Source organism: Quercus lobata, chromosome 10 (genome assembly GCF_001633185.2).
Source record: "Quercus lobata isolate SW786 chromosome 10, ValleyOak3.0 Primary Assembly, whole genome shotgun sequence".
Lineage (NCBI taxonomy): Eukaryota > Viridiplantae > Streptophyta > Magnoliopsida > Fagales > Fagaceae > Quercus > Quercus lobata.
This window is the reverse complement of record NC_044913.1, coordinates 20,195,466-20,221,761: the sequence shown is the minus strand read 5'-3', so window position 1 is coordinate 20,221,761 and position 26,296 is coordinate 20,195,466. Positions and strand designations below refer to the sequence as shown.

Genomic DNA, 26,296 nt, shown 5'->3' with positions numbered 1-26,296 from the left:
AAAAGTAATACCTTTTATTTTATTTTATTTTTATTTTTATTTTTTATAAGGACGTGATAAGCATTCCTCTGTAGCTGCAACCTGAGCCAAGTAAAGTAACGATGTCGTTTTAGTTCTAACTTTGTGAGGCCCCAAAAGAGAAATTAAAAGAATAAAGAGGGAGTGGAGGAATAATAAAATATGCCAAAAATGCCAATCTTTAAGAAACCATCAACGGTGAAGATATTGAAAGGGTGCCCATTGCCAAGTTAACCTTTTAAGAGGGTTCACATCATATTAGAAAAGAAAATAAAAATAAAAGCACTCTTCTTTTTTTTTTTTTTTATGAGAAAAATTAAAGCATTTTGGCTCACCACAAAACCACTTGTCTATTTAGAAACAACTTATCTGATTTTTTTACTAAAATTATTTTGCTAAAAGTGTGTTAACTTATTGAAAAAGTGAGGTTTTAAAAAGTTATACATAAAAACTTAAAGATAAAAGCTGAGCTTATAAGTTGATATCAAATAGACACACATAACCAGTTTTACGTACTCGTAAGGTTCGTGTTGCGGTATGAAGATTTGAAGACAATGTATCAAGAAAAATACATCTTCTTTTGTAAAATTTTATAAAAGGAAGAGATGACATCTAATTGTTGTTTCGTCAATACTTATAAAAAACAAAAACACAGGAGAAAAAAAATCAATTTGATTATAAAAAGAAAGACTAATAAAATGTTAAATCAAATAGAAAAAGAATCTTAACTTAACTTGAAAAAGCAAATAAATTATAGTTCCACTAGGAAAGAGAAAACAATATAAAATACTAGACTCATCAAATACGCTTTGCGCATGCAATAATTTTCATTTTTATTTATTTGTTTTTTTGGTTTAGTGATGCATTTTTCTTAGCTCAATTGGTATTTCTAAATGAAACATCTGGCATTCTAATATCTCTCCCCCCCCCCCCTTCCCTTTAAAAAAAAAAAAATGAAGAAGTCATTATTTTTCCAAAAAGGAGTAGGGGAAATTCTATTTCTCTAAAGAGGTGGATTATTATTATGTGATTATTAATAAAAGTTTGTTTGAGAGGTTTTCTCTATTATTTAGTGGAAAAGTTGTAGTAATTATATATGTTATATATCCTATTTTTATAAACCAACGCTGTATCAATATAAGTATGTCTGTGCCATCAACCAAAGAACACAAAGACTTGAAAAAAAGAAGAAGTTGGTTTTAGTGAAGTGGGTAAAGCCACCATTGGGATGGTTTAAGCTTAATACAGACGGATCATCTAATCAACATAGAGTACTTGCAAGAGGAGGAGTTATCCGAGATGCTTTTGGAAATTGGGTTGTAGGATTTTCTAGTGTGATTGATTTTACTACGAGTGTCATGGTGGCACAGTCGGTATTACGTGATGGGTTGGTAATGGCAAAAAATCTTGGGATTGCGAAGATAGTTGTTGAACTAGATGCATTTGTCAACCTTGTCACCATCAGTTCTAAGGCAAAGAAATTAATGAAGAACATTGTGATGGAGTGCAAGAATCTTCTTCACGATTTTGAGAAATATATTGTACACCATGCCTACAAGATAGGTAATAGAGTCGTTGATGTCCAATTTGGGGAATCATCAGGTTGATACATTTGCTATTTGAAATCATTATGCCTTGTCTCATCTTCAGGCCAGTAAGTCAGTTTTCTTTTAGTTTTGGATAATATGGATGTACTCATTACTCATAGTATTGAGACATGGTATGGTATCTCTAGTAAATTTCCTGCAATCGTAATCAAATTATCCATATCAGAAAGATAGTATAATGTAAAAGATAAAATTTAACTATAAAATTGGTTGTAACTTAAGCCTACAAACTTACTCAATATTTTTTTATTGGAAGTGAATTTTCATAAATCCACTATTGGATTACATTTTCCTTTTATATCTTCTATACTTGCAAAATTTATAGAAAATTAAATATCAATAGCTATGTCATCAATAAATTGTTTAAATTGCAAGTTTTTGTAATTTAAAATTATGCATAAAATATAAGTTTATAGATTATATAATAAATAATATCCGATTGACATAAATTTTGATATATTTATTAAGAGTGTAAAGAACATGCACTTTAACGATTAGATTTTCAAAATATATAATAATATTTATTTTATTAAGTAAGTTTGTAGTTTTAAGTTACAACTGATTTTGTAGTTAAACTTTGTTAAGTATTGGCTTCGGTCTATTTTAGGAAGATAGATTTACATCCAAAAAGTTGGACAATTTTTCTGACTCATGCTTGTGAGTTGTGATCCTGGCGCAAAAGGATGATGCTAGATGTTCCTTTAGGGGGGCTTTAACTACATTATCATATTCACAATATGTTTTATTCGATAGAGCCAGCCACCTTATTATAAGCTGTCTATGTGCCAAAGGGTATATAAATCACAGATTCTCGAGTTCTCTTTTCTCAAAGTAGGTGTCCATACTTCTACTTCGATTTGAATAATCTTGGTGGCATTGTAGCGACCAACAAGGTCGTTGTAGTATAGTGGTAAGTATTCCCGCCTGTCACGCAGGTGACCCGGGTTCGATCCCCGGCAACGGCGTTTTTTTTTTTCCTTAAATCTTTTTCATTCTCTTTTTCCTTTTCCTATTGAAATCTACAAGCACAAAATCTTTATCTCTAGCATTGAAGCCCATTGGTAAACTCCAAATGAGATAATTCCCAATGCCCCTAACACATGACAATCTAAGGAGTAAGTTATAGGCACCAATGATTTGTCTCAATTGTTGACACACCTCTTGTCTCAATTGTTGACATACCTCATGTCTAGCTATATGTATATATTCTCACACACACATCTGTCTTCTTTTTCAAATCTCATCCATTCTCTTGTTTGAATATGGCAAATAGCCAATGATACAGTGCAGACAAGTGTAATTCCAAACCAAACTACACTTGTACTAGTAAAATGCAAGATCATGATTCTTGCCTTCCTGTAGCTAATTTCTAAATTTTATATGTACCTTCAGTATGGAGAATTAAAAATAACCAAAGGTGGGAGAATTAAAAAGAAATCTGACATCCAACTGTATGTGCAGTGCAGGCCTAGTAAATATTTTAGTGACCATACAACTAAATGACAGACAATTGTGATCTGGGAAAATAAAATAAAGTAGATAAAATACAACTATATGATTGACAACTGTGATCTGGAAAAATTAAAATAAAGTAGATCAAATGCAACTACATGATAGACCATTGTGATCTGGGAAACTTAAACAAAGTAATTTAAATCAAAAGGAATTAAATTTATGGGTAGTAAACTCTGTTTGACAAAAATTTTCTCAAAACTAGTTCCCATTACGTGATGGTTTATATGATTTTTTTTTATTTCATTAAATCACATGTTATATCAAATCTTTTAAACAAGTAACATGATTGTTTAAATAGGTTATGTGACTAAAAGTAACATTTTGCATTTACTAAGTCATGAGAATTATTAAATCTTTTATTCAAGTAACATGAATATTTAAGTAGGTAAATTTTATTCAAGATTAGTTTTGAAAAAAAAAAAAAAAAACTGTCCAACTCCGCTAGGGTGGTCACTAGCTAGCTTGAGAATGTAATACACCAAAATATAACAATATTCGCTCAGTAAAATCCCCAAAAATTCATCTGCTTTCATCGTGTTGTCATATCAATTTATTTTTCCTTATGCTCCACACAATGATGATTAGGGCCTTATTGGTAGGAGGAATTTTTTTTTTTCTTTTCCAAAATAATATAAAAACAATTTTCAAAAAATTGAGCTTGAAACTAGCTTTCAGATAATAATTTTTATATTTTCTATGTTTGGCTTATACTTTTAAGAATAATTTTCAAAATAATAAAAACAAAAAATAATTGTTTGGGAGACCATTTTTATTTTTGAGATTTTAAAAAAAATTACAAAATGTAATGTAGATTACTTTTTTGTGTGGATAATGATAAGGGAATAAAATTTATCATGTATTTTTTTTATTTTATTTTATTTATAATTATAAGTTTCAAATTTAAAGAGTGAAAATTCTTTTTGTAATAAAGATTTGCTCCTTAATTTAAGAGATAAAGGAGTTTGGACAAATATGTGGGGTCTATGATTGTCAATTTATTTACAATTATATTGTTAAAAACATTTCTGTATCCTAAAAACACTCCTTAACCATTTTCAAAATCCTGTTCTAAAACAGGAAAGCATTCCTTAGCCGTTTTTAAAATTTTGTTCTAAATCAGGAAAATAGGATACAGTTTTTTGAAAACTATATGTAGAAAATATTAGCCAAACAATAAATTCAAATGTAAGACCCACCATTTTTTGGATTACATAATAATAGTCTTACCAAACATCCCTAGTGTTTAAAAGCCAAAAAAATTATACAAATGAATAATCGCTTTAGGTTGAAGATCTATATAGTGATGATAAACTTGCCTCAAAACAATATTCTGCCAAATGATTCTAAAATACCGATGTTTATTATAATTTTATCTACTTGAGCAGCAGTAACTGCAGTGCAGTTTCCAGATTATGTTAGCAACTGATACTTGCTGCAACCATTTAAACTATGTTTCAATTAAGATTGCAAAAGCATTTCTGGGGTTAAAAGTTTTTAAGCTTCTAATAGAAACTACACCCAAAGACAATAGAGACTCCCCCATTCCATTCTCTTCCGTTTTTGTTTTCAAAATGATAATAATAGCACCAAAATATAAAAGAAGCTCAGTCAAGATTCATGAATATTTAAGAGAATAATAAGCAGTGACAGATTGCCAAATCCAATAGATCAATTTAGGCACTGGTGCACTGCGAAAAGCCATTTGCCAAGATGTCAAATGCAACTTTTTTTTCAAGAAACTTCCCACTTCATTTTGACTCAATAGTCAAAAGTTAGGTTTCTTAAACCTTCTCAGTCCAGAAAAACAGACCTATCAGTCCAAAATTTAAAGCACGAAATATTTAAGGGGTCACCGAAAGACAAATAAATGAAACCTAATATTAAATCAACCAAATTTGTGACTAACATTTCCGAATAACCATGATCTCAATCAATGTCAAATAAATAGCTAAGCTCAATCTATAGAAATACAAAATCCTTGATCTTTTTATTGTTCTAAGGTCATATAGATGTATATCCTCCGCCTTGCCAAATGAACACTCATTAGCCTCATCGCAAAAGCTTGGATAAAAAGGGATGATGGTCGAAAATCTATTTTGCCGGACCCTTGGGTATATCAGAAGTCGAGTTCAGCTCATCCCACGCTTCAATCCATGTGACCATGGCATCAGCCAGCTTGATGAAGTATTCATCCACCTTACCAAGTTTAGCCTTGACTTGCTTGGAGAGCTCAATGTAGCAATTCTGCACAGTGGTGCAATCCTTTGGAAGGGTAGCTGATTGGAAGAATGGGATCAGCTCTTCTTGCCAGTAGATTCCTTTGTATTCCTTCTTGAGGTTCACAAAAGGGTTGCTTGCTTTGCTGTGCCAGATATAAGGCAAACCAGTCTTGACTCCAAGTCCTAAATGATCGCATATCACCTACACATCATTAGATCAACTACTTGTGAGCTACTGCAGCTTAACAATAAGGCAGGAAGTAATTTCTAGAGAAGCAGACTGTAATCATTATATGGAAAAAATGACGAATGAAACCAATGAAAAAAAAAGTAGATACCTTGGTGCACCAGCCAGCCCACATATCATCGTAGCGTCCAATTGGCTGGCCATCACCCATAAGTCCAAAGTACATTGCAGGGCCGATCAACTCACGGTCAAATGCCAGATTCATACCACACATGGGGAAGAGGGTTCCCTTTGGTATTGTCAAAACAGCATCCACATACCTAACAAAGAAAGGCATTTGGATAAAGAGTTTTTATAACATGCAAATTCTTGTGAGCGAAGGATCTTTCTTACCTTGTGTTTCTTTCACGTGGCTTGACAAGCTGGGTGGGAGCATCATAATCTGGGATGTTGAGCCAGAGGCCATGAGAAACAGCTGTTGGGGCACCTTCACGGAGGCTGAATGGATATCCACGGACAAAATCTGCACCGTCTCTGTATGGGTCATACAGGGTGTTGAAGAAAAATGGAGTTGCTGGACACAGAAGGTTCTTTATGTGCTGCTCAAGAGCATTAATGTCCTTGCCAGATGGATCTTTAGCAACCTGCAAATCATACAAAATCATAGCTTGAGATCCAGGTGAATGACTGAATACCCCACTCAAATTCATACTAACAATTGAATCCTAATAATCTAGAGCAAAAGAAAAAACATTAAAGCTTCTAGAACAACAAGGAACAAGAAATAAGTGCAAAACAAGTTGTTGAGTCGAAACTTGAAATGAACATGCATTGGGAGATCTCAATAGGTAATGCCTCCTGGAAAGGTTAAAAACTTTCGGTACCAAGGAGCACAAAAATATATTAACGCATGCCGAAAGTGGATGAGCATCGATTAGATCTGGATGCACTAAGAACTAAGTACACATAAAACACAATGACAAACATCTACAATACCCTGTTCATATTTCAACTTAAATTAAACAATCTTAAACATTCACTAAAATCAAAGATCTTTGAATAAGTTTACAGCAAACATAATTGCCAAAATGCTTTAACATTCTAAAACACTTCTAAGCAAACAGATCTGTATACACATGCCTCGCCTATTATGATTCACTGTCAAAAAAATAATAAAACAGCAAAGATAATCTTTGATCCAACTGCAAAAAATACCTCATCACAAGAAAAAAACCAAATTTCAAATAAACAAAAATCCCATCTCTTATTGTTCAAAACCCCAACAGATCCATACACTCGGACGAAAATAAAATTCAAAAACAACGACTTACTCTTAGTTGATTTTTATGCCCAATTACCCCCACAAAAACAATAGCAAATCAAAACCAAACACCAACGAATCAAAATCAAATCCAGCTATTCACAAAAAAGATCCAAAACCCCCAAAACAAACAAAATTCACATCAAAATCCGAACTTTCTCACCATAATATCCAAAACCCACATCCAAAACACCACAAAAAAGAAAGAAAGAGAGAAAAAAAAAGAACTACTCACAAAGCAATCATCATCGATGGTGTAGATGTACTTCTTCTTGGAGACCATGTAGCCGAAGCAACGGCAAGCAGAGTCCTTGAAGGAAATGCAAGAGGCTTTGGGACCGAGAATCCTGTTGATATCGTTGCGATTGTAGAGCTCATAGTCGAAGCCCTCGGGGACCTTGATGACCCTACTGGGGTCACCGTCCTGAACAATGATGAGATGGTATGGCTGGAAGAAAGGCCTCCACATCTCGAGGAAGTCCAGGTTTCGGATCGTGGGGATCACGATGTCAAGTTCATCTTTTAACAGGGGAGTCGGAGCGACTGAGGTTCCGACCATTGTTACCGGATTCTTGTGTTTCAAACTCAGACAGAGAGAGAGAGAGAGAGAGAGAGAGGTGAGTTGAGTTTAGTTGTGTTTTGTTGTGTTGTGTTTGGGTTTGCAACTTTGTATTTATAAAACAAAAAGAGAGTTTTAACTTTTAACACTAGTAAAAGAGGAAGTTTCTCATTTTCTTAAAAAAGAAAGAAAATAATTTCTTTTTTTACTTTATATATATATTTTTTTCTAAATTTGATAATTATGATATTTAAAGTTATTAATAAGAATTTACTATAATTGTGCTTATATATAAAATTACCATATATTCTAGCTAGCCTAGTTATTTATTATAATGTATGTGTAAATTATATATTATTATAATATTATGTATTTATTATGATTGTATTTATATATAGAATTATAAATTCTATTGTTTAATGAAAATGTGATGCTTGTTGGTTTTAATGGAATGTTTAAATATCATTGCACATCTTTGGTGCGATGGTCACTCTACAAGTATAAGTGCTTATGAAGGGTAAGGACAAGGACTGAAGTTCCAGTCTCTAGAAAGAAACTTCACACGTATATACACTTACATTAAGATAGAGTAGAATTTCTATTTTATTTAAAAGAAAAATGAAAGGTTTTAATAGAAAATAGTTTGTATCTATAGTATTATTCATATAATAATATTATAGAGTCAATTAATTAAAAAGTTAGCTACTTTGAGTTTTAAGGTTTTAGATTAATAAGTATGAGTAATTGTGGTTAATTAATGTCATTCAATGAGAGAATATGAGTTTGAATATTATCTTTTTCAAATCCTTTCATAATTCTTTTAACAAATAAAGAATGGAACCTAATTATTATTATTATTTTTTACTCAATTGAGAAGCAAATTTTATTTTTGTGTAGTTATCTCCTATACTTTGGGATTCTCGTTTATTGTGTTAACAGAATTTTTTTGTTTGTATGTTGCGAAACTAAGACACTAAGGTTGGGTTTGGATCCGCGTATCCCACACAGAGTTTGCATTTTTTTTTTTTTTTTTAAAGGCCAGTGCCTGGTGCACTATTTATGTGAATAGCATATTAACAATAAAAAAAAGAGTGAATAGTATTTTTTTTACATATTTAAAATTTATTTTGTTACAGTATTTTCAATTTTCAGCAAAATAAATTGTATCCAAATGGACTCTGTAAGGACACGATTCGTGGCGGACCGTAACAGTGTCGGGTTCGCACGTGAAAAGGCCTAAACAATATCATTTGTAGAGCGTGGGTTTGGAAGACTAGGCCTTGATCGACAGGCGGTGGGTTTTTCGTGGTGTTCGTACAAGTTTAAGTTTTCCTTCACCCTTGGAGTCTTTCTCCTGGAGGTGGGCTGGGAGGCTCTGGTTTTTGGCCATTTTTCCCACCCCTCCTTTAGGTTACTGATTTTTCCTTTTATACTCGCCTATGTTCACTGTCCTTCATCCACGTATAGGATCAACATTTCCAAGGCTGATATTTGTCCCATCATCTCATACTCAAAGTCGTTGGGGGTGGTTGTAAAAGCCAAAGAATGCGGCTCTGTCAGGTTCAGAGCATTAAATGGCAGTAAAAGCAGTTTTCCCTGGATATTTTAGATCTTTCTTCCGAGTTTCAGTTTTATACCGTTTTTACCCTTCTTTCTGGGGGGACTTTGGGTCTGCCGAGGACTGAACTGCCCTCGGCGGTATCCCTAGGCTATCTTGTCTAGTTTGGGCCATAGCCTTCCTCGGCTTGGGCCTTTGGACTCTCCCCGGGTAGATGGGCCTGGCCCATGAATCATTTGGGCCCCACAGACTCTAAGGGCCCGTTTGGTAGAGAAGTTTGAGTAATGTTATTTGTAGTTTTTTGAAATAAGTGTGGATAAAAAAGTGTGTAAAAATATATGTAATATTGTTTAAAATATGAAAATGTGTGTTAGAACTACTCTACTAAACAGGGCCTAACACTGCCAGAGAAAAGGAAAGCTATGTAAAATAACACTTTTTATACTAGATAAAGAACTAAATAACTTCCTTTATCCTCCGACTGTATTATTCCCCTAATTCTCGCCCTTCCACACAATATTAAAATAATGCTTTTTTATTTATTTATTTTTTAAGTGTTATAATGTTTATAAATGATATATAAATAACCGTTTGTATTTTTTTTTTTTAAAAGAGGTAAGTTTATATGGAATAATTTTTAAAAATGAGATAAAGATAATGTCCTAAGTGATATATAAATAGCTGTTTGTATTTTTTTTTTTTTTTTTTATTTAAGAAAGAGGTAAGGTAAAGTGAAATAATTTTTAAAAATGAGATAGAGATAATGTCATAAATTTTAGATATAATGGAGAAGATAAAGGAAAAATGCTAAATCTTAGGAATAATAAATCACTTTTTAAACCATTTTGTGTATTTTAATTTAAGATTATTTAACTAAAAGATAAGGGCATTTAAGAGGTTTCAGAATTTATGTGAGAGTATTTTAGTATGTAAAATATTGAAACCTAAATAGAGAATCATGTTATTAATAGTATAGATTTTTTTTTTTTTTGGGAAAACATTTAATAGTATAGATTGTATCTTCTCAAAAAAAAAAAAAAAAAAATAGTATAGACTGTGGATATAGATGCTAAATAAATGTACTGTGTAGCATCTTATGTATGATGGAAATTTAATTTTCATAATTTCAAATATTAATAGTCTTACTTTTCTTCCTTTCTTCCTCAAAAAAATAGCGAATTAACAGTACCGTATGTTTGTTCTTAATACACAATCGATCAATTGACCGTACAAAAACTTATCAGGATTTGTTTATGTCATAGTTACCAGATCATTACCAACAATTTCATAAGTATATATTACACCTATATTCTAGGTTTTATTTTTTATTTTATTCTTTATTTTTTACTTTTCAATATCAGAAATAAACAAAATAAGTAATGGCATTGGCGATGACTCCTCCTCCGTTACTCACTTTAATTTATAAGTTATAATTTATAACTCCATTAACCTCTTTAAATGGTATTCAATGATCTAGGTTTTTAACACACACAGGGAGAGAGAGAATGTTTTAAAGAAAATGGCAGTGGTATATATTCAAAAGGGTTTAATTGTGGCTTAATACCACATTGAAAAATGAGTAAAAAGGAAGGAGAAAAAAAAAAAAAAAACCTATCTTTTTTAATCACTTTTGGATATACACCACAATGAGTTAATCACTTTTTTAACATAGATTAGTATTCTTAAAAAAAAAAAAAAAAAAACTGTGGTTTAATCCCACATGGAAAAATAAGTGTAAGTTAAAGAGGTTTAAAACCTGTGATGTGTATCCAAGAGTTAAATCATTTTGGATATACATCATTGTCAGTTTCTTTAAGACATTATCCTCTCTCCCATGTGTGTGTTAAAATACTTAGTATTTAAAAAAAAAATGATCTAGTTTTTTTTTATATTTTATTTTATTTTATACAATATAGAAATTCTACTCTAGTCTAATCTAAGTGTATATGTGTGTGAAACTCCCTCCTAAAGATTTGAACCTTGACCTTTACCCCCCACGCCCTACAAGCACTTATACTTATGGAGTAAACAAAAAATAAGTAATGGTACCTTTGTTACTTAATTTAATAACCCAAGGAAACCAAATCCTTGTTATTACTTTGTAACCTTATATTGAATAATACAATTAATCTCTTTAAATGATATTAATAGGTCTATAATGAAAGGAAATTAAAGTTTTTAAAATACCATCCATTATATTAACTAATTGAGTTCTCCATTTAAAAAAAAAAAAAAAAAACTAGTTGAGTTCCTACACGATGTGCGGTGCAACTTATTATTAGTTTTCTCTAATATTTTGATAAGTTTTATAAAAAATCTTATAAATTAACTGATTGACATCTCAATTTCCAATATAAGCATTCAAAATTTAGATCCCCACCCCAACTATCGAGGTATAAAAAAGATATTTCAATAAATTTCATTGTAAAAAATTGTAATATTTAGTTATTTTATGTATAGACAAAATAAAAATACACTAAGAATAGTATAATGATTTGATCATACTATATATATGTGTTTACAAATTGAAAATTGCATGATATAGTAGCTAATATAGATAAACATATTTCATGCCTATTAAAAAATGCATATATCTTTCAATTATTTATTTTTACATTCTTGATTGTGTGTTACTAAAAAAATTTTCCCCCTTTTTTTGGACAATGTTTCAATTGTTGCAAAAACAACTAAATTTGAGTAAAAATGCCAGATTTCAAATCAATTGTTTCTCACATAAAAAAAAAAAATCAATTGTTTCTCATATAAATCCTAGAAAAATGATATTAAAATTTTATTATGCTTAAAATATTTAAAATAACAAAATAAACATATTTATTATATTAGTAATCTTTCTAATTACATAGAATATATACTATAGTGTTAGTTCCACACACACACAAAGGAGTTAGGAAATTTAAAAGATTAAAATTAAATTTAATGAATTCACAAATATTTAATTTTTTATGACTTTTGTGACAATTGTTGTCAAAGCAACTAGCCATGAGTCAGAATGTCATATTCAAAATTTATTATTATTATTCTAACTAAAAATTATTTTTTATATAAAGTTTATAAAAATAATCATATAAATTCATTTAATATAAATAATTAATACACAACAATAGATAATTAATATATGCATTTACACTATTTGCTAATTTAATAAACTAATACTTTAATATAAATGCAAATTTTGTTGAAGTAGAAAACTAAATAAAGAGAACTTCAAGGAATACACTATATGGCACAACCTCATACTTTCCAACATAAAATCTGTGCTTTTATATATAAAAATATTAATGAGTGCCTTAAAATATTTGCTAACAGACTATTTTAGAAATTTTTTTAAACAACTCTCATAGAAAAAAAAAAGGTCCAAAAAGTTAGTTACTTTTTTCATAAATTTTTTTTAAAAGTTTATTCCTAAACCAATGCTTTGCACATAGGCTAACTTTTCCCTATATTAATTGCTAGAAGAACTCTCTTAAATTATTCTCTCAATAGTCAATAATTGAAAAACATATGTGGAATGTGTATCCAAGTGTCAGACATAGCATGTAAGGTGGGGGCACAAGATAAGTTAATATATATATATTTTGGAGGAACAGATAAGTTAAAAGAGAGCGACATGTCTGGACTTTCTTGGTTGTGGCCACTGTGGGTGGCGACTCCTTCAAAGTTTAAAAGTCGTAGGTGGCTTTGAACCTCTTGAGCTAGACGCGTATGTAATTATGTACTGTATGTTCTTTTGTCCAAAACCAATTAAAAATGTTTCTTCTCAACACTGTTGTGTGTGAACCTGATCAATGGAAACTCCACCGACACTAAACTACAGGGTCTTCATGTCGATCATGCCGTAGATCTTGAACTTGTTGAAATAGAAGTTTTGCAATAGGGCTTGTTGACTGGGTTAGGCAGCTGGCATGCTTGGTTGGGTTGGTTTCACTTTGAAAAGTCAGAGAGGGAAAGGTTACTTACGGAGTAAACAAGTTTTGGACAGTTTCTTTTGTTTTTCGGGGTAACGGGTCCAACCCGCAACGCGTAAATATGAGGCACGATAGTTGTCCCAATAATTGGGTTACAACTTATTATTACAAATGATAACGAAACCAAAAAAAAAATGTTATTATGTCTATAATATTTTTATAATAAAATTTTATAGTTTAAAATTTGTTATAAAAATATTGTGAATAATAACACTTCTCATTATAAAATTTGTTGGTATTTTGGGTTAATTCTAAATTCTAATGCCGTGCTTGTGGAGTTTATGCCTTCATGGAATTTAATAGGATATTGAATGAGAATAATGAGAATTTAATGGTAGGAAGGAAGATGGGAAACCTTTTTAAAAAAAACAAAAACAAAATAGGGTAAAAAAAACCAAAATAGGGTCTTGTTAATTAGTATTCTAAGGATATATATTAAAAACTAACTGGAAGGTAAAAATAACATGAAACAAATTGATAAATACCAAAATATAAGAACTAAATTAATAATAACTTCAAAATGTAAAAACTAAAATTATATTTTTCCTATAAAAAAAATTGCTGAGATTTTTTTTTAAAATGTTTTTTACCTTAATGATTCTCGTGACAAGCATTTTTTTTTTTTTTTTTTTGGAGAAACGAATCAAACCCGGGTCTCTTGGGTTCGTGACAAGCATTTGGTTATAAAATACTAAAATAGTAACAGGGAAATTTAAATTAGAATAGTAAGAAAGCAACTTTAGGTTATAAAGTGAAAGGAAGGGGCCACCTGTATCCTTTTCGCACCGACGCTGTTTAAAAAAAAAAGAGTCGTTGACCAACTTCTCTCCCTGACTTTGCATTACTTTTTTTTTTTTTTTTTTTTTTAACTGGCAATTGCAGAATAGAAGCTGAATCTCGCATTGTCCCTGCTGCAAGTTCACGAGGCTTTTGAGCTTTTCAGTAACTGCTGCAAGTTCCTACATTTGTAAGATCTCACTTTCACCTATGTCCATATCTTTTATTTCTTTCTTCTTTTAATACCTTCTTCAAATAAAAATCCATATGTTTTTTCATGTCATGCATCTCATTATTGTGGTTCAATTTTTACCAGTGTACTTTCAAAGGCTTTTATGGGTACCAAAAGTTTGTCTTCAATTACCCCACAATGGAACTACGATGTCTTCCTCAGCTTTAGGGGTGAGGATACTCGAAAGAGTTTTACAGACCATTTATATTTTGTGTTAAAACAAAAGGGTATTTTCACCTTTAAAGATGATGAAAAACTTGAAAGAGGAAAACTTATTTCTTTAGAATCTGGAAAGCAATAGAAGGATCAAAGGTTGCTATTGTCATTCTCTCACAAAATTATGCATCTTCTACGTGGTGTTTGGATGAGGTTACAAATCATTGAATGCGTGAAAGAGATAGGATTGACTGTTCTACCAGTTTTTTACGATGTGGATCCAGTTGATGTAAGGAAGCCGATAGGGCATTTTGCACAAGCCTTTGTTGAACATAAAGAACGATTCAAGGAAAACATAAAGAAGGTGCAAATATGGAGAGTAACTTTGAGAGAAGTGGCTAATATATCGGGTTATCATTTGATGGACAAGTAATTAATTTTACATATTTCTTTCTTTTCAACATTCATACTCACTCTTCTTATATGTTGCCTTGTTTTGAACCTTAAGCATAGCTATATACAAGTTGGTAATTCTTTCAATTTTATTTATGAGCTAAGCAATTTACATATTTTTGTATTTGACATGAGATGTCTACTCTTGTTATTTACTTTTATTTCTAGACATATCATGTATTGTTCATTTTTCATTGTAGGTGTGAGTCAAAATTTATTCAAGATATTGTGGGGGTGATTTCTCATAAATTGAGTTATGCATCTACATATGCCAAGAACTTAGTAGGAATAAATTCTCAAGTTGAAGAACTAAAGTTGCATTTAGCTATTGCGTCAAACAATGTTCGCATTATTGGGATCTAGGGGATGGGTTGAATGGGTAAGACATATCTGGCTAGAGTTGTTTATGATATGGTCTCTAATAAATTTGAAGGTGGTTCTTTTATCGCTAATGTTAGAGAAATTTGTGAAAAACATGGTTTACTTCCATTACAGCAAAAACTTATTCATCAAATTTTGAAGGAAGAAAATATGAAGATACAGGATATTGATGGTGGAATTCTTATAATCAATAATAGGTTACGTAATAGAAGGATTTTCCTTGTTCTTGATGATATAAATCAATTAGACCAATTAAACAATTTAGCTGGGGGACATGATTCGTTTGGTCCAGGTAGTAGAGTTATCATAACAACAAGAGATAAACATTTGCTAAAAACACTTGAAGTAGATGAAATATATGAGGTTGAAGGATTGAATGATGGTGAAGCTCTTCATCTTCTAAGTTTAAAAGCTTTTAAACAAAACCATCCTCCTCAAGATTATTTAGAGTTGTCCAAACAAGTTGTTCATTATGCTAATGGTCTTCCTTTAGCTATTGAGACTCTTGGTTCCTTTTTGTTCAATAGAAGAAATGATGAATGGAAAAGTGCATTGAATAGGCTCAAGGACTATCCTGAAAGAAAAATTCTTGAAATACTTCAAATAAGTTTTGATGGATTACATGAAATAGAGAAGGAAATATTCTAGCATATTACATGTTTCTTTAATTTGCAACCTATGTAGTAGAAATACTAAATTGTCTTGGCCTTTACCCTGATATTGGATTAAGGGTTCTCATTGAAAAATCTCTCTTAAAGATTTATCACAATAAATTGTTGATGCATGATTTATTACAAGACATAGGCCAGGATATAGTTCGTCAAGAGTGCCCTAAAATGCCAGGAAAGCGTAGCAGGCTATGGCAATATAAGGACATTAACCATGTGTTAACAGAAAATAAGGTAAAAGTTTATTTAACGAATTTTATAGGATATAATATATCAATAATATTCAACATAGTTTGAATTTGAATGGTTACGCTCATCATATGTTGTGATTGCTAATCCATTTTTTTCTTAATTATTAGGGAACAAAAGTAGTTCAGGGACTAGGTTCAAACTTTCGTCTACCAAAAGAGGTACATTGAAACCTAGAAGCCCTATCAAATATGCCTCAACTTAAATTGCTCATAATTTGAAAGGTTCACCTTTTGCGTGGCTCCAAACATCTTTCTAACGAGTTAAGGTTCCTTGATTGGAGTGGGTACCCTTCAAAATCTTTGCCATCAAGTTTCCAACCAATGGAACTTGTTGATCTTCGCATGTGCTACAGTAACATTGAACAACTTTGGAAAGGAATAAAGGTTAGATTGTTACGTAAGTACCCTCATCACTCATACATAATTGTTTGTATTTATAAATAAATTATTAGGTTTATTGAAGCTAAACCTTTTTTTTTTACATAGTGTTTTGACAGTTTGAAGTTCATCAAATTGAATCATTCTCAAAATTTGATTGTAACTCCTGACATCACTGGGGTCCCAAATCTTGAGAAATTGATTGTTGAAGGCTGTACAACTTTACGTGAGGTTCATTCATCAATTGGAGTTCATAAAAGGCTTATTCTTCTTAATTTGAAAGGTTGCAAAAGCCTTTGTAATCTTCCATGCAAGTTTGAAATGGAGTCTCTTGGCATTCTTATTTTTTCTGGATGTTCAAAAATCAAGAATATTCCAACATTTGCGGGAAACATGAAATGCTTATCCAAGCTTTATGTGGATGGAACTACTATTACAAAACTACCCATGTCAATTGAGCACTTGACTAGCCTTAAATCATTGAGTTTAAAAGATTGCAAAAATCTTGTGTGCATTCTAGCATCATATGCAATTTTAAGTTGCTCAAAGATCTTGATATTTCAGGATGCTTAAAACTTGAAAAGCTACCAGAAAACTTGGGGAATGCCAAAGGTTTAAAGGAGCTTGATGTGAGTGGAACTGCAATAAAGAAAGCACCTTCTTCCATTGTTCTCTTAGAAAAACTTGAAGTACTATCTTTCTGTGGATGTAAAGGGCCATTGTCTAAATCATGGAATAAAGCCCTAAGTTTTGATTTAAAGTCAAGAAAAAGTCTAGATCTTGGGGGCTTGCCAGTGCCTTCTTTGTCAAGTTTGTCTTCTTTGAAAACATTGGATCTAAGTGATTGCAAAGTTCAAGCAATTCCCAATGAGCTTGGCTACCTATCCTCTTTACAAGTACTAGATATAAGCAAAAATGATTTTGAGTTCATTCCGGAAAGCATCATTCAACTATCAAATCTTAAAGAACTCTACCTGTTGAATTGCACTAGTCTTCGTTCATTGCTAAAGCTTCCCTCGAGTATTCATTATTATTTGGTAACCGGTTCTTCCTCATTGGAAAGATTACCGGATCGACCAATGCCAAAAGCTTCACTTGAGTTATCTCTTAGTCTTCACGATTGCTTTAAATTGCTTGACATTCAAGCCCACAATGAAGATTCATTTAAAATTCTGGGGAGGGCTAGTTGGGTATCACTCTCTCTCTCTCTCTCTCTCTCTCTCTCTCTCTCTCTATATATATATATATATATATCTATCTGTCTGAGTTCTAAACACCATGGTTTTTATGTTTCAGGAAATTTGTATTCATGATTCAAATGTAGGTAAGATTGATCTTGTTATTCCTAGAAGTGAAATTCCAAAATGGTCTAGGCATCAAACTATAGGGAATAAAATGAATATACAAGTGAATTCTGGTTTGAGTAATAAGTGGATGGGAATGGCTTTATGTTGTGTTTTAGTACTCAATGTGTATCATGCACCAAACCAAAGTCTTGATGGAGACACGTAATCCTTTTCTTGTGAACTGAGGGCCAATGGACATAAATATCATATTGATTCAAACTTTTCCTTTCCTAAAGCATTTGGTAGAGTTGAATCACGTTACCGTTGGTTGATATATTTGTTCCCGCAATACTTTGAAGACTATAGGAATGGATCATGGAGTTCAATTGATGAGAATGTGTTAAGCCAGATTGAGATTAGATTTGAAACAGATGGTACAAACTTGGAGGTGAAGAAATGTGGAGTCCATTTGGTATATGAGCAAGATATTGAAGATCTTAAACCAAGTATGGCTCAGTGCATTAACAATGTCACTCCTTATGATGATTATGATTGGCTTGGACCTCGTCGAGAATTCATTTTTAAGTCATGGGTCCTAGTTGGATTCTACAAGTGCAAAAAATTTTGAACTAGAATTTCATTTATTGTCGTGAGAAAACAAGTTATAGAACATTTATGCTTTGTTGTTGTTGTTATTAGTCATATGGTGTGTAATAATATGATTTTTGTATAAATAAAATACGTATATATAAATATTTTTGTATGCCTCTTGTAAGAAGAATTCTTGGTTCCTTTCCTAAAGCATTTGGTAGAGTTGAATTACGTTACCATTGGTTGATATATTTGTTCCCACAATACTTTGAAGACTACAAGAATGGATCATGGAGTTCAATTGATGAGAATATGTTAAGCTAGATTGAGATTAGATTTGAAATAGAAGGTACAAACTTGGAGGTGAAGAAATGTGGAGTCCATTTGGTATATGAGCAAGATATTGAAGATCTTAAACCAAGTATGACTTAGTGCATTAACAACGTCACTCCTTATGATGATTATGATTGGCTTGGACCTCGTCGAGAATTCATTTTTAAGCAGTGGGTCCTAGTTGGATTCTACAAGTGCAGAAAATTTTGAACTAGAATTTCATTGTTGTCGTGAGAAAACAAGTTATAGAACATTTATGTTTTGTTGTTGTTGTCATTAGTCATATGGTGTCACGACCTAAATCCATGGAACATGAATTCAGATGCATGACTACCTTGCTGATCTTACATAACTCAGTAAACATGATTAATTTAAACATAATTCAAAACTCCAAATAAATAATGCTATTGGTAAATCTCTTACAATAACTAAAATCCACAAATTTAGAATAATCTCCAAAATACTGTGAAATCTAAAGCGGAATAAAAAAAAATAACTAATAATCTTTTAAGACTTCAAGTATTATTGACTTCACCTAAAACTCCCACGCTCTACCTTGCACCTTACGAAGCAATCTAAAGGTTCTGTTCCCCAATTAAACTTTAATATGAAAATTGTAATTGATGGGGTGAGCCACACATCCAGTAAGTAATTATACAAAATACACAACGGAATAGGGTCAAGCAAAGTACGAGTATTTTGATTTTTTACAAACCCATTCAATGATATCAAAATAATGATTTCAAAACATATAATGAATCACTTAATACATATGTAATCACATCTTAAAGTCATTTGAAATCACATGCATATAATTGATCAGAGCACAGTGTCACATATACACAGCACATATTCTCACATACAATCCTGTGAGGGGATACCAACATCTAACCCCTGTTGGTGAGGGATCAACACATATTCTCACATACCATCCTGTGAGCAGATTTACACATATATCTGATATATCTGATCAATTCTAAAAACACTTATTTTGAGTCACATATCACAAAATAAAGTTTATACAAAATATAATAATTTACTTGGTATTGACAATTTTTTTTCAAATATAGAGGCATATCAAAGATCACAATATCGAATAGAACATAAATCAAAGGATGCTTGACTCTCTTAGGGAAACGAATAGAGACTGAGGAGTTTATGTAAATATATTACAATTCTTGAGTAAATTTGAAAATTAAATTTGCTAAAAGAAACATTTTACATACCATTTGGAGAATAGGAATATGACCTTGAAATCACTTGGTTTTAACAAATTTAAAGAACAAGAACCTTTTTAGAAAATTTACATTGAAGCTCAATTATTTTCGGAAAATAATTTAGTTTAGAAATCATCTTTTAAATGAGATTTGGACATTCAAAACGTTATTTAAAATTCGAAGCATCTCTTTAAAACATTATTTAATAGTCGAAATTTCTATTTCAATGATGCAAAAATACTTTTGACAAACTTTAGAAAATATAAGTTTGAAATACAAAACTTTTGAAAACTTTTAACTTCTAAGAACCTAACGGACAAAACTTGTGCATATTATACATAATTACTTACAGCACTTGAATCACTTTGACAGTCCAACTGAAACAACCTCCAAAAAGCCTCAAAACACTCCTAAATAGGACCTATCATCAATCATAAAAATTACTTAATATCCTCCACAAAATATAAAGCTTATAGACTATACAAATGGACTCACTAGGATTATACTTTGCTGAACTAATAACACTTTCAACACTAAATTAACGTTTCTCTAACCAATAATATTTCTTGCATTAATCGAAACTCATATTGCCATGAGGAAGGTAGTAGCCAAAATATCATTGACCTAGGATTTAATATAAAACCCCAATGAAAAAGTAAGAGCCATATACCTGAATAGAGATTTGTAATCCATGGCTTGTTCTAGAGACACAGAGGGCAACCTAGAATTTAATTAAATAACCATGATGAAAACGTGAGAGGCCATATTCATGAATAATATTTGATCCATTACTATGTTCTTGGATACACACGGTGGCCCAAAACTAGGATTATATATATATCTATATATATTCCAACGAAACAACCTTAAAGTCATCCTAACGTAAGCCATCCTCTAATATATATATATAACCCAAGAAACACGATAAAGCTACCTAAGAGCATCCACTGTAGTGGATCTATAATTTTAACTATTTAGCATTTATAAAAGTTACTTTATTTATTTTACCTATACATATACTACAGCAGTGGATCTATTTTAACTTTCAACACAATAAAATAATATAAACATCATAATAAAATATTATAACCACTACAATAAAATAATATATACCAATACCAAAAAAACCCACAGCACCAATCACAACCACCTCTACCATCAGCCACAGCCACAACCACAGGCACATCCACCACCAGTCCACAGCAGAGGAAAAAAAAAAAACCCCAAAGCTTGATCGACGGAAAAACCCACGAAACCCACGGCGAGGAAGGCAGTGGCGGCTTTGACGATGAAACCTAGAGCTTGGAACGACGATCGACGATGAAACCCAGCGATGGCTTGGGGCTTGGGGATGGACTGGGCAATGGGGCTTGGGGAGATCGGCGATGGGGCTTAGGGTGGGTCGGCGAAACAGATCGGTGATGAAGGAGTTGGCTGACGAGCTGAGGGATAAGGGAGATGAGGGAGTTGGCCGGCGAGTTAGAGAGAAAAAAATTGAGGAAGAAAGAAGAAAGGAGAAGCCGAAGAGAGAGAGAGAGAGAGAGAGAGAGAGAGAGAGAGAGAGAGAGAGAGAGAGAGAAGGAAATGAAAAAAAATACAAAGCAGCATTATTTTAATCCAGGGGATGAATAATTTTTTTTTTTTTTTAGATGTGTGCTACAGTGCACACATCTATAGATAGATGTGCATTGTAGCAAAACAACTAAAATTTATAGGTTTGCCTCCACTGCTGCAAGCCTTTTTTGGTATATTGGTGGAGCTAAAATAGCATTATAGCTTTTTAGCTCCACTGCTGTAAATGCTCTAAGATACAAACATCTTTCTGCCAAAACCATAAATATATCTTAAGGTTTATAACAGTATAGTAATATTAAGATGGAGTTTTCACCTTGATTTTGTTGCCAAACCTTGTGCCCCTAAACAATTTTGTCTCCTCCTACTATCACGCCACCTCTCTCTCTCTCCCTCTCAAATTTTCTTGGGCAACCACTTTTACTAAGAAGCCCTTCTAATGAAAACCCTAATTTATCTTTTCCTCTACCTTATATTTTAATGCATCAAAGATATGGGCTTGGTGGGATAGTGGGCTGGAGTTTAAAATCCACTTGAGCTTATCTCTTTAGTCTCCAAGAAGCCTATAAAACATCTTCATCTTTTATTTATTTATTTGTTATTTGAATTGCCGCACCAAATTGTATGCACTAAAATTTTAATTTTCTCACCTATTTGTAGCACCACAAAATTGTCCACTCCCATCTTATTGTGCACACACATATAGCACCTCAACTCTATATTAAAAATGACAAGATGCATTGATAATCATAAAAACAAAATTGGGGTATTACATATGGTGTGTAATAATATGATTTTCGTATAAATAAAATACGTATATATAAATATTTGTGTATGCCTCTTGTAAGAAGAATTCTTGGTTTCTTGTTTTGTCATTGCTGCAATATAATTTTTGATTTTGCTAATAGTCTTGTAATTTAAAGGACTAGTTTGCTCTTCTTTATTATGAGAACTGAAATTCCAATCTCCAATCCATCATTATTGTAACGGTCAAAGATTGCTTGAATTAAATCGGTCAAAATTATGACATGTGTCCATTTTTGATCACATGTTATAATCTAAACAGGTCTAGTGCATAAGAGAAATAATATGTTTATAACATTTTTATAACAAATCCTAAGAGCATCCACAGCAGTGGAGCTAAATATTTAGCTATTTAGCTCCACTAAAACTTTATCTATTTTACCTATACATATATATATACATATGTTGCGGCAGTAGATCTATTTTAGTTTTCAATACAATAAAATAATATAAACATCATAATAAAATATTATAACCACTACAATAAAATAATATATCCTACTACCCAAAAAAAATCCACAGCACTAACCACAACCACCTCTACCATCAGCCATAGCTACAACCACTACCACCACCAACACCACCAGTCCACAGCAGGAAAAAAAAAAAAAAAAAAAAAAACCCAAATCTCTGTAATAGGCGATCGGCGACGTGGGTCTGAGATTGGCGGCTTGGGATAGCTGGGTTGGGCTGGCGGCGGGGAATGAGGGAGCTTGAGAGAGTGATGGTGAAAGAGGAGAGTGACGGTGGGTTTTGAGAGCGGCTTTGGATGGCTGGTCGGGCCGGAGTGAGAAAGAGGATGAGAGCTTGAGGACTGCTGGTCGAGACGATGAGATTGCATAGTGACAGAGAGGATGAGAGCTTGAGAGAATTCTGGGGAGAGGATGAGAATTCAGACGGAGTGAGAGAGAGGCACAGAGTGAGAAAGAGATAAAAGAATGAAAAAAAAAAAAATGGAGCGGTATTATTTTAATCCCCGGCCAGAATTAAATATTATTATTTTTGTTTAGCTCTCATGAATAGTACACATCTATCTATAGATGTGTACTGTTCATGTGGAGCTAAAAAAAATGGATATAGCTCCACTGCTGGAGCGTAATTTTGGTATCAGTGGAGCTAAATTATAGCATTATAGCAATATAGCACCACTGGAATGAGTGCTCTAAGTGGCAAGTTGTTACTAGTTATTATTGTTGGGACAAAAAAGTAATCTTAGCGTTAGTTTGAAATTTGAACCAATAACAACTAACTACCTGTGATTTGTTGTAAAAATGTTATAAAAATGTTGTAGACCGAATCCAAGTCCATTCCTATTAGCTAATACAAAAACTATTTTATATCTTCAAATTTAAATTATGTCCCCAAGAGAGACGTGAGTTCTTGATAAACCGTGCTTTTCCAATATAAAATTTGGTAGCCCCAACTCCCAAGTAACACACAAACTCAACCGCAAGGAGATGCATCAACAATTCTCTTCTGTAGTGCCATTGTTCTAACAAAACCATGGTGGAAGCAAAGTTATGAGAGGCTTTATTAATTTAAAATTTTTTATTTGCTTCAAAAAAAATTTGGGAACACTCTTAGTTTTTTTTATGCCAATAAAATTAAATTTTGCTTCATAATTTGTTCTACATTCAGTGGATGAATGATTGCTTAATTGTGTACATTGAAAGAGATATAGCTTGTAGCATTGATAATGAGACTATCATGTATCAATTTCAAAATATGAAAACTCGTAGAAGGCAATTGTAAACTTTATATATTTTCGTGTTTTATTTATTTATTATTGTTGTCAATATATGAATTTCTCTTTTTATTAGATTGTATAATTTATGCTTCTTAAGGAACACCCTGAGAAAAATTTCTAGAGCCACCACTGCTACCTTGGAGGAGAGGAGACCATCGGGAACAAACTCTTCCCTCACTTTGGCTGTTAATTGTGATGATATTTCTCAAACTAATCAGAAGCTTGTTTGCATGCCCTTCGGTAGTGTTGGGTTTTATGGAGCCTAGTTGTATTTGATCTGAATTATGATCCGACTCGATATAATATTGTTACGATTTTGATGTTGTTTTTGAGAAAGAAAACTATATTGCCGCATCTTGTAATTTTTCCTTGAGAATGGTAAAATTTCTTCAACTCCGTGAACGTAGAAAAATTACCGAACCACGTAAATACTATCTTGTGTGTGTGATTATTTTTCTTGGTGTATATTTTTTTCTCTATTTTTTGCATCTCACATATCTGAGAATTTCGTATATGATCCCTCGGGTAGCTCCAAATTTTCTTTTCCACAATGCAGAGAACATTCCAAATCTTAAGGAGAAAACTATTTTGGACTTGCTCCACCAAGTCAATGAAGGACCCCCAAGTTGCTCAAATGCCAGTGTACCCTGGGCCCGATACCTGTTGGGTTGACCAGCCAACTTGCAGGACCGAAGGGCATGCAACTCGATCGGTCTCTTCACCATCCCTGCATTAGGTGGTGATTTTGTGCTTATTAAAGACTGAAACTTCTATTCAATGTGCAAGACTGAAGACTTCGGTCAAGTAAAATCTAAAGATTGGTCAAGCAAAAATGAAGATCAGACATAAAGTTTCGTAAGACACTCGAAACTTTATGCAGAGAGCCACAAATTAATATGAAATATTATTATTTAAAAAAAAAAATCATGTTTACACTTCATTTTTTTTTTCCCCTTTTTGTTTTCTACTACTTTTGGTTTGAACTGGTGAGCAAGATTAGTTGGGAGAAGTTACATTATCTAAACATACATCTACCGAAAAGACATCAAACGTAGATGGTAGAGAAATCCATGTTTGAATTCGTCATGAAGCTGATGATTTCCCTTAAAATAGAAAAGTAAAACCGATGATTCTTAGAATAATTGCATTAAATTTCCCTAGTCTTCTCCGTGTGAATCACGCTCAAAAGTCAAAACGAATTGGAAGAAAAATAGTGAATCAATCGAATTTTCAATTTTTTAATTCACCCATAATTAAAAAACAATATTATTGCATCCTCAGGTGAACATCTCAATAAGGTATATAATGTTTCGGGTGCATGAAGCTACAGACTCTCAATAATAATTAACAAAATATAAGGGTTGATTCGCATACCTATGAGAAAGAAAGAGATGTCAGTCCATGTTTTGGAGAAAATTAAAATATATTTATAAGAGTTAAATCGGATAAGTATAGTAATTAACAAAATATACTTGAATACAAATTGGTCTAATAATTCTCACATTATAAAATAAAAAAAAACTTTTTTATTGTATTGTGTTTTCATACATATTTTACTATATATGATACCCGACTTCAAAATATATTATATTATACTACAAAAAACTTCTAATTTAAAACACAATTTCAAATAACACATTGACTTTTAAATAATATAGAATATAATATATTAATTCAATAATTATCCAATAAAAAATAATCATATCAAATTTTTTTACGCATCACATAAGTCTACAACTAATTAATATTTGTACTTTCCCTAAAAAAAAAAAAAAAAATTGTACTAAAATATGAGACCTGCTTCCTCCCCAGCTAGTGCCTCTCCAATTCCTTTTGTGACTAATCACATCACATAGCATATGAAACGAGTTTCTACCATCACTTGATGAAAAAAAAAAAAAAAAGGAAAAAAAGAAAGACAATATCTAATAATATTTCTCGAGTAATACTAAGATCATAATTTTTGCCACAATTTTTGTCATAACTTACTCACATGGCAAGTAATGAGTGGTGGAATTATGAACCCACATGAGCTTATTACCTTTACTCCACCACTAACAACATGCTATATGATCAAATTGTTATAAAAATTGTGTCAAAAGTTATGATGTTAGTATTTTTTTATATTTCCCCTTTAGCGTTCACACTTTTTTACTTGGAGCCACCGACTGCAGAGAAAGTGCACCCTTTGTCATATATACTTCATTAATTAAAATTTTGGTAACTGGATTATACTCTCTCTACACACACACACACACACACACACACACATATATATATATATTTGGAACCAAATCTGAAAACATTATAATCACAATGGAGATCAACACTTCAACAGTAGTTGCAGTTGCAACCTGTCCACAGCAAAGTCCTCCCCCTGTTACCAAATAGCAACAATATTAAACATAAAAAATAAAAATAAAAACTGATATTCATGTTTCTTGGAAGGTCTTCTTTTGCTTTCTATTTACATATTTCTT

General features: G+C 32.0%; 3 protein-coding genes and 1 non-coding gene across 4 annotated transcripts; 3 read left to right on the top strand and 1 right to left on the bottom strand.

Moving 5' to 3' along the window:
* Nucleotides 1-2,518: 2,518 nt before the first annotated feature.
* On the top strand, nucleotides 2,519-2,590 carry TRNAD-GUC. Its single transcript has one exon. It is a non-coding gene; the product is annotated as a tRNA-Asp (tRNA).
* A 2,408-nt stretch (nucleotides 2,591-4,998) lies between these two features.
* On the bottom strand, nucleotides 4,999-7,524 carry LOC115963974 (probable UDP-arabinopyranose mutase 2). The gene is made up of 4 exons (XM_031083247.1): nucleotides 7,103-7,524; nucleotides 5,940-6,190; nucleotides 5,698-5,866; nucleotides 4,999-5,561 (listed from the first exon to the last, which is right to left on the bottom strand). The coding sequence occupies exons 1-4, from the start codon at nucleotides 7,424-7,426 to the stop codon at nucleotides 5,232-5,234; spliced, it is 1,074 nt and encodes a 357-aa protein (XP_030939107.1). The 5' UTR covers nucleotides 7,427-7,524; the 3' UTR covers nucleotides 4,999-5,231.
* A 7,432-nt stretch (nucleotides 7,525-14,956) lies between these two features.
* On the top strand, nucleotides 14,957-15,637 carry LOC115963357 (TMV resistance protein N-like). Its single transcript, XM_031082324.1, has one exon. The coding sequence runs from the start codon at nucleotides 14,964-14,966 to the stop codon at nucleotides 15,615-15,617; it is 654 nt and encodes a 217-aa protein (XP_030938184.1). The 5' UTR covers nucleotides 14,957-14,963; the 3' UTR covers nucleotides 15,618-15,637.
* A 168-nt stretch (nucleotides 15,638-15,805) lies between these two features.
* On the top strand, nucleotides 15,806-18,180 carry LOC115964478 (disease resistance protein RPP2B-like). Its single transcript, XM_031083780.1, has 7 exons — nucleotides 15,806-15,871; nucleotides 15,997-16,047; nucleotides 16,111-16,272; nucleotides 16,375-16,549; nucleotides 16,831-17,456; nucleotides 17,563-17,774; nucleotides 17,859-18,180. The coding sequence occupies exons 1-7, from the start codon at nucleotides 15,806-15,808 to the stop codon at nucleotides 18,178-18,180; spliced, it is 1,614 nt and encodes a 537-aa protein (XP_030939640.1).
* Nucleotides 18,181-26,296: the final 8,116 nt, after the last annotated feature.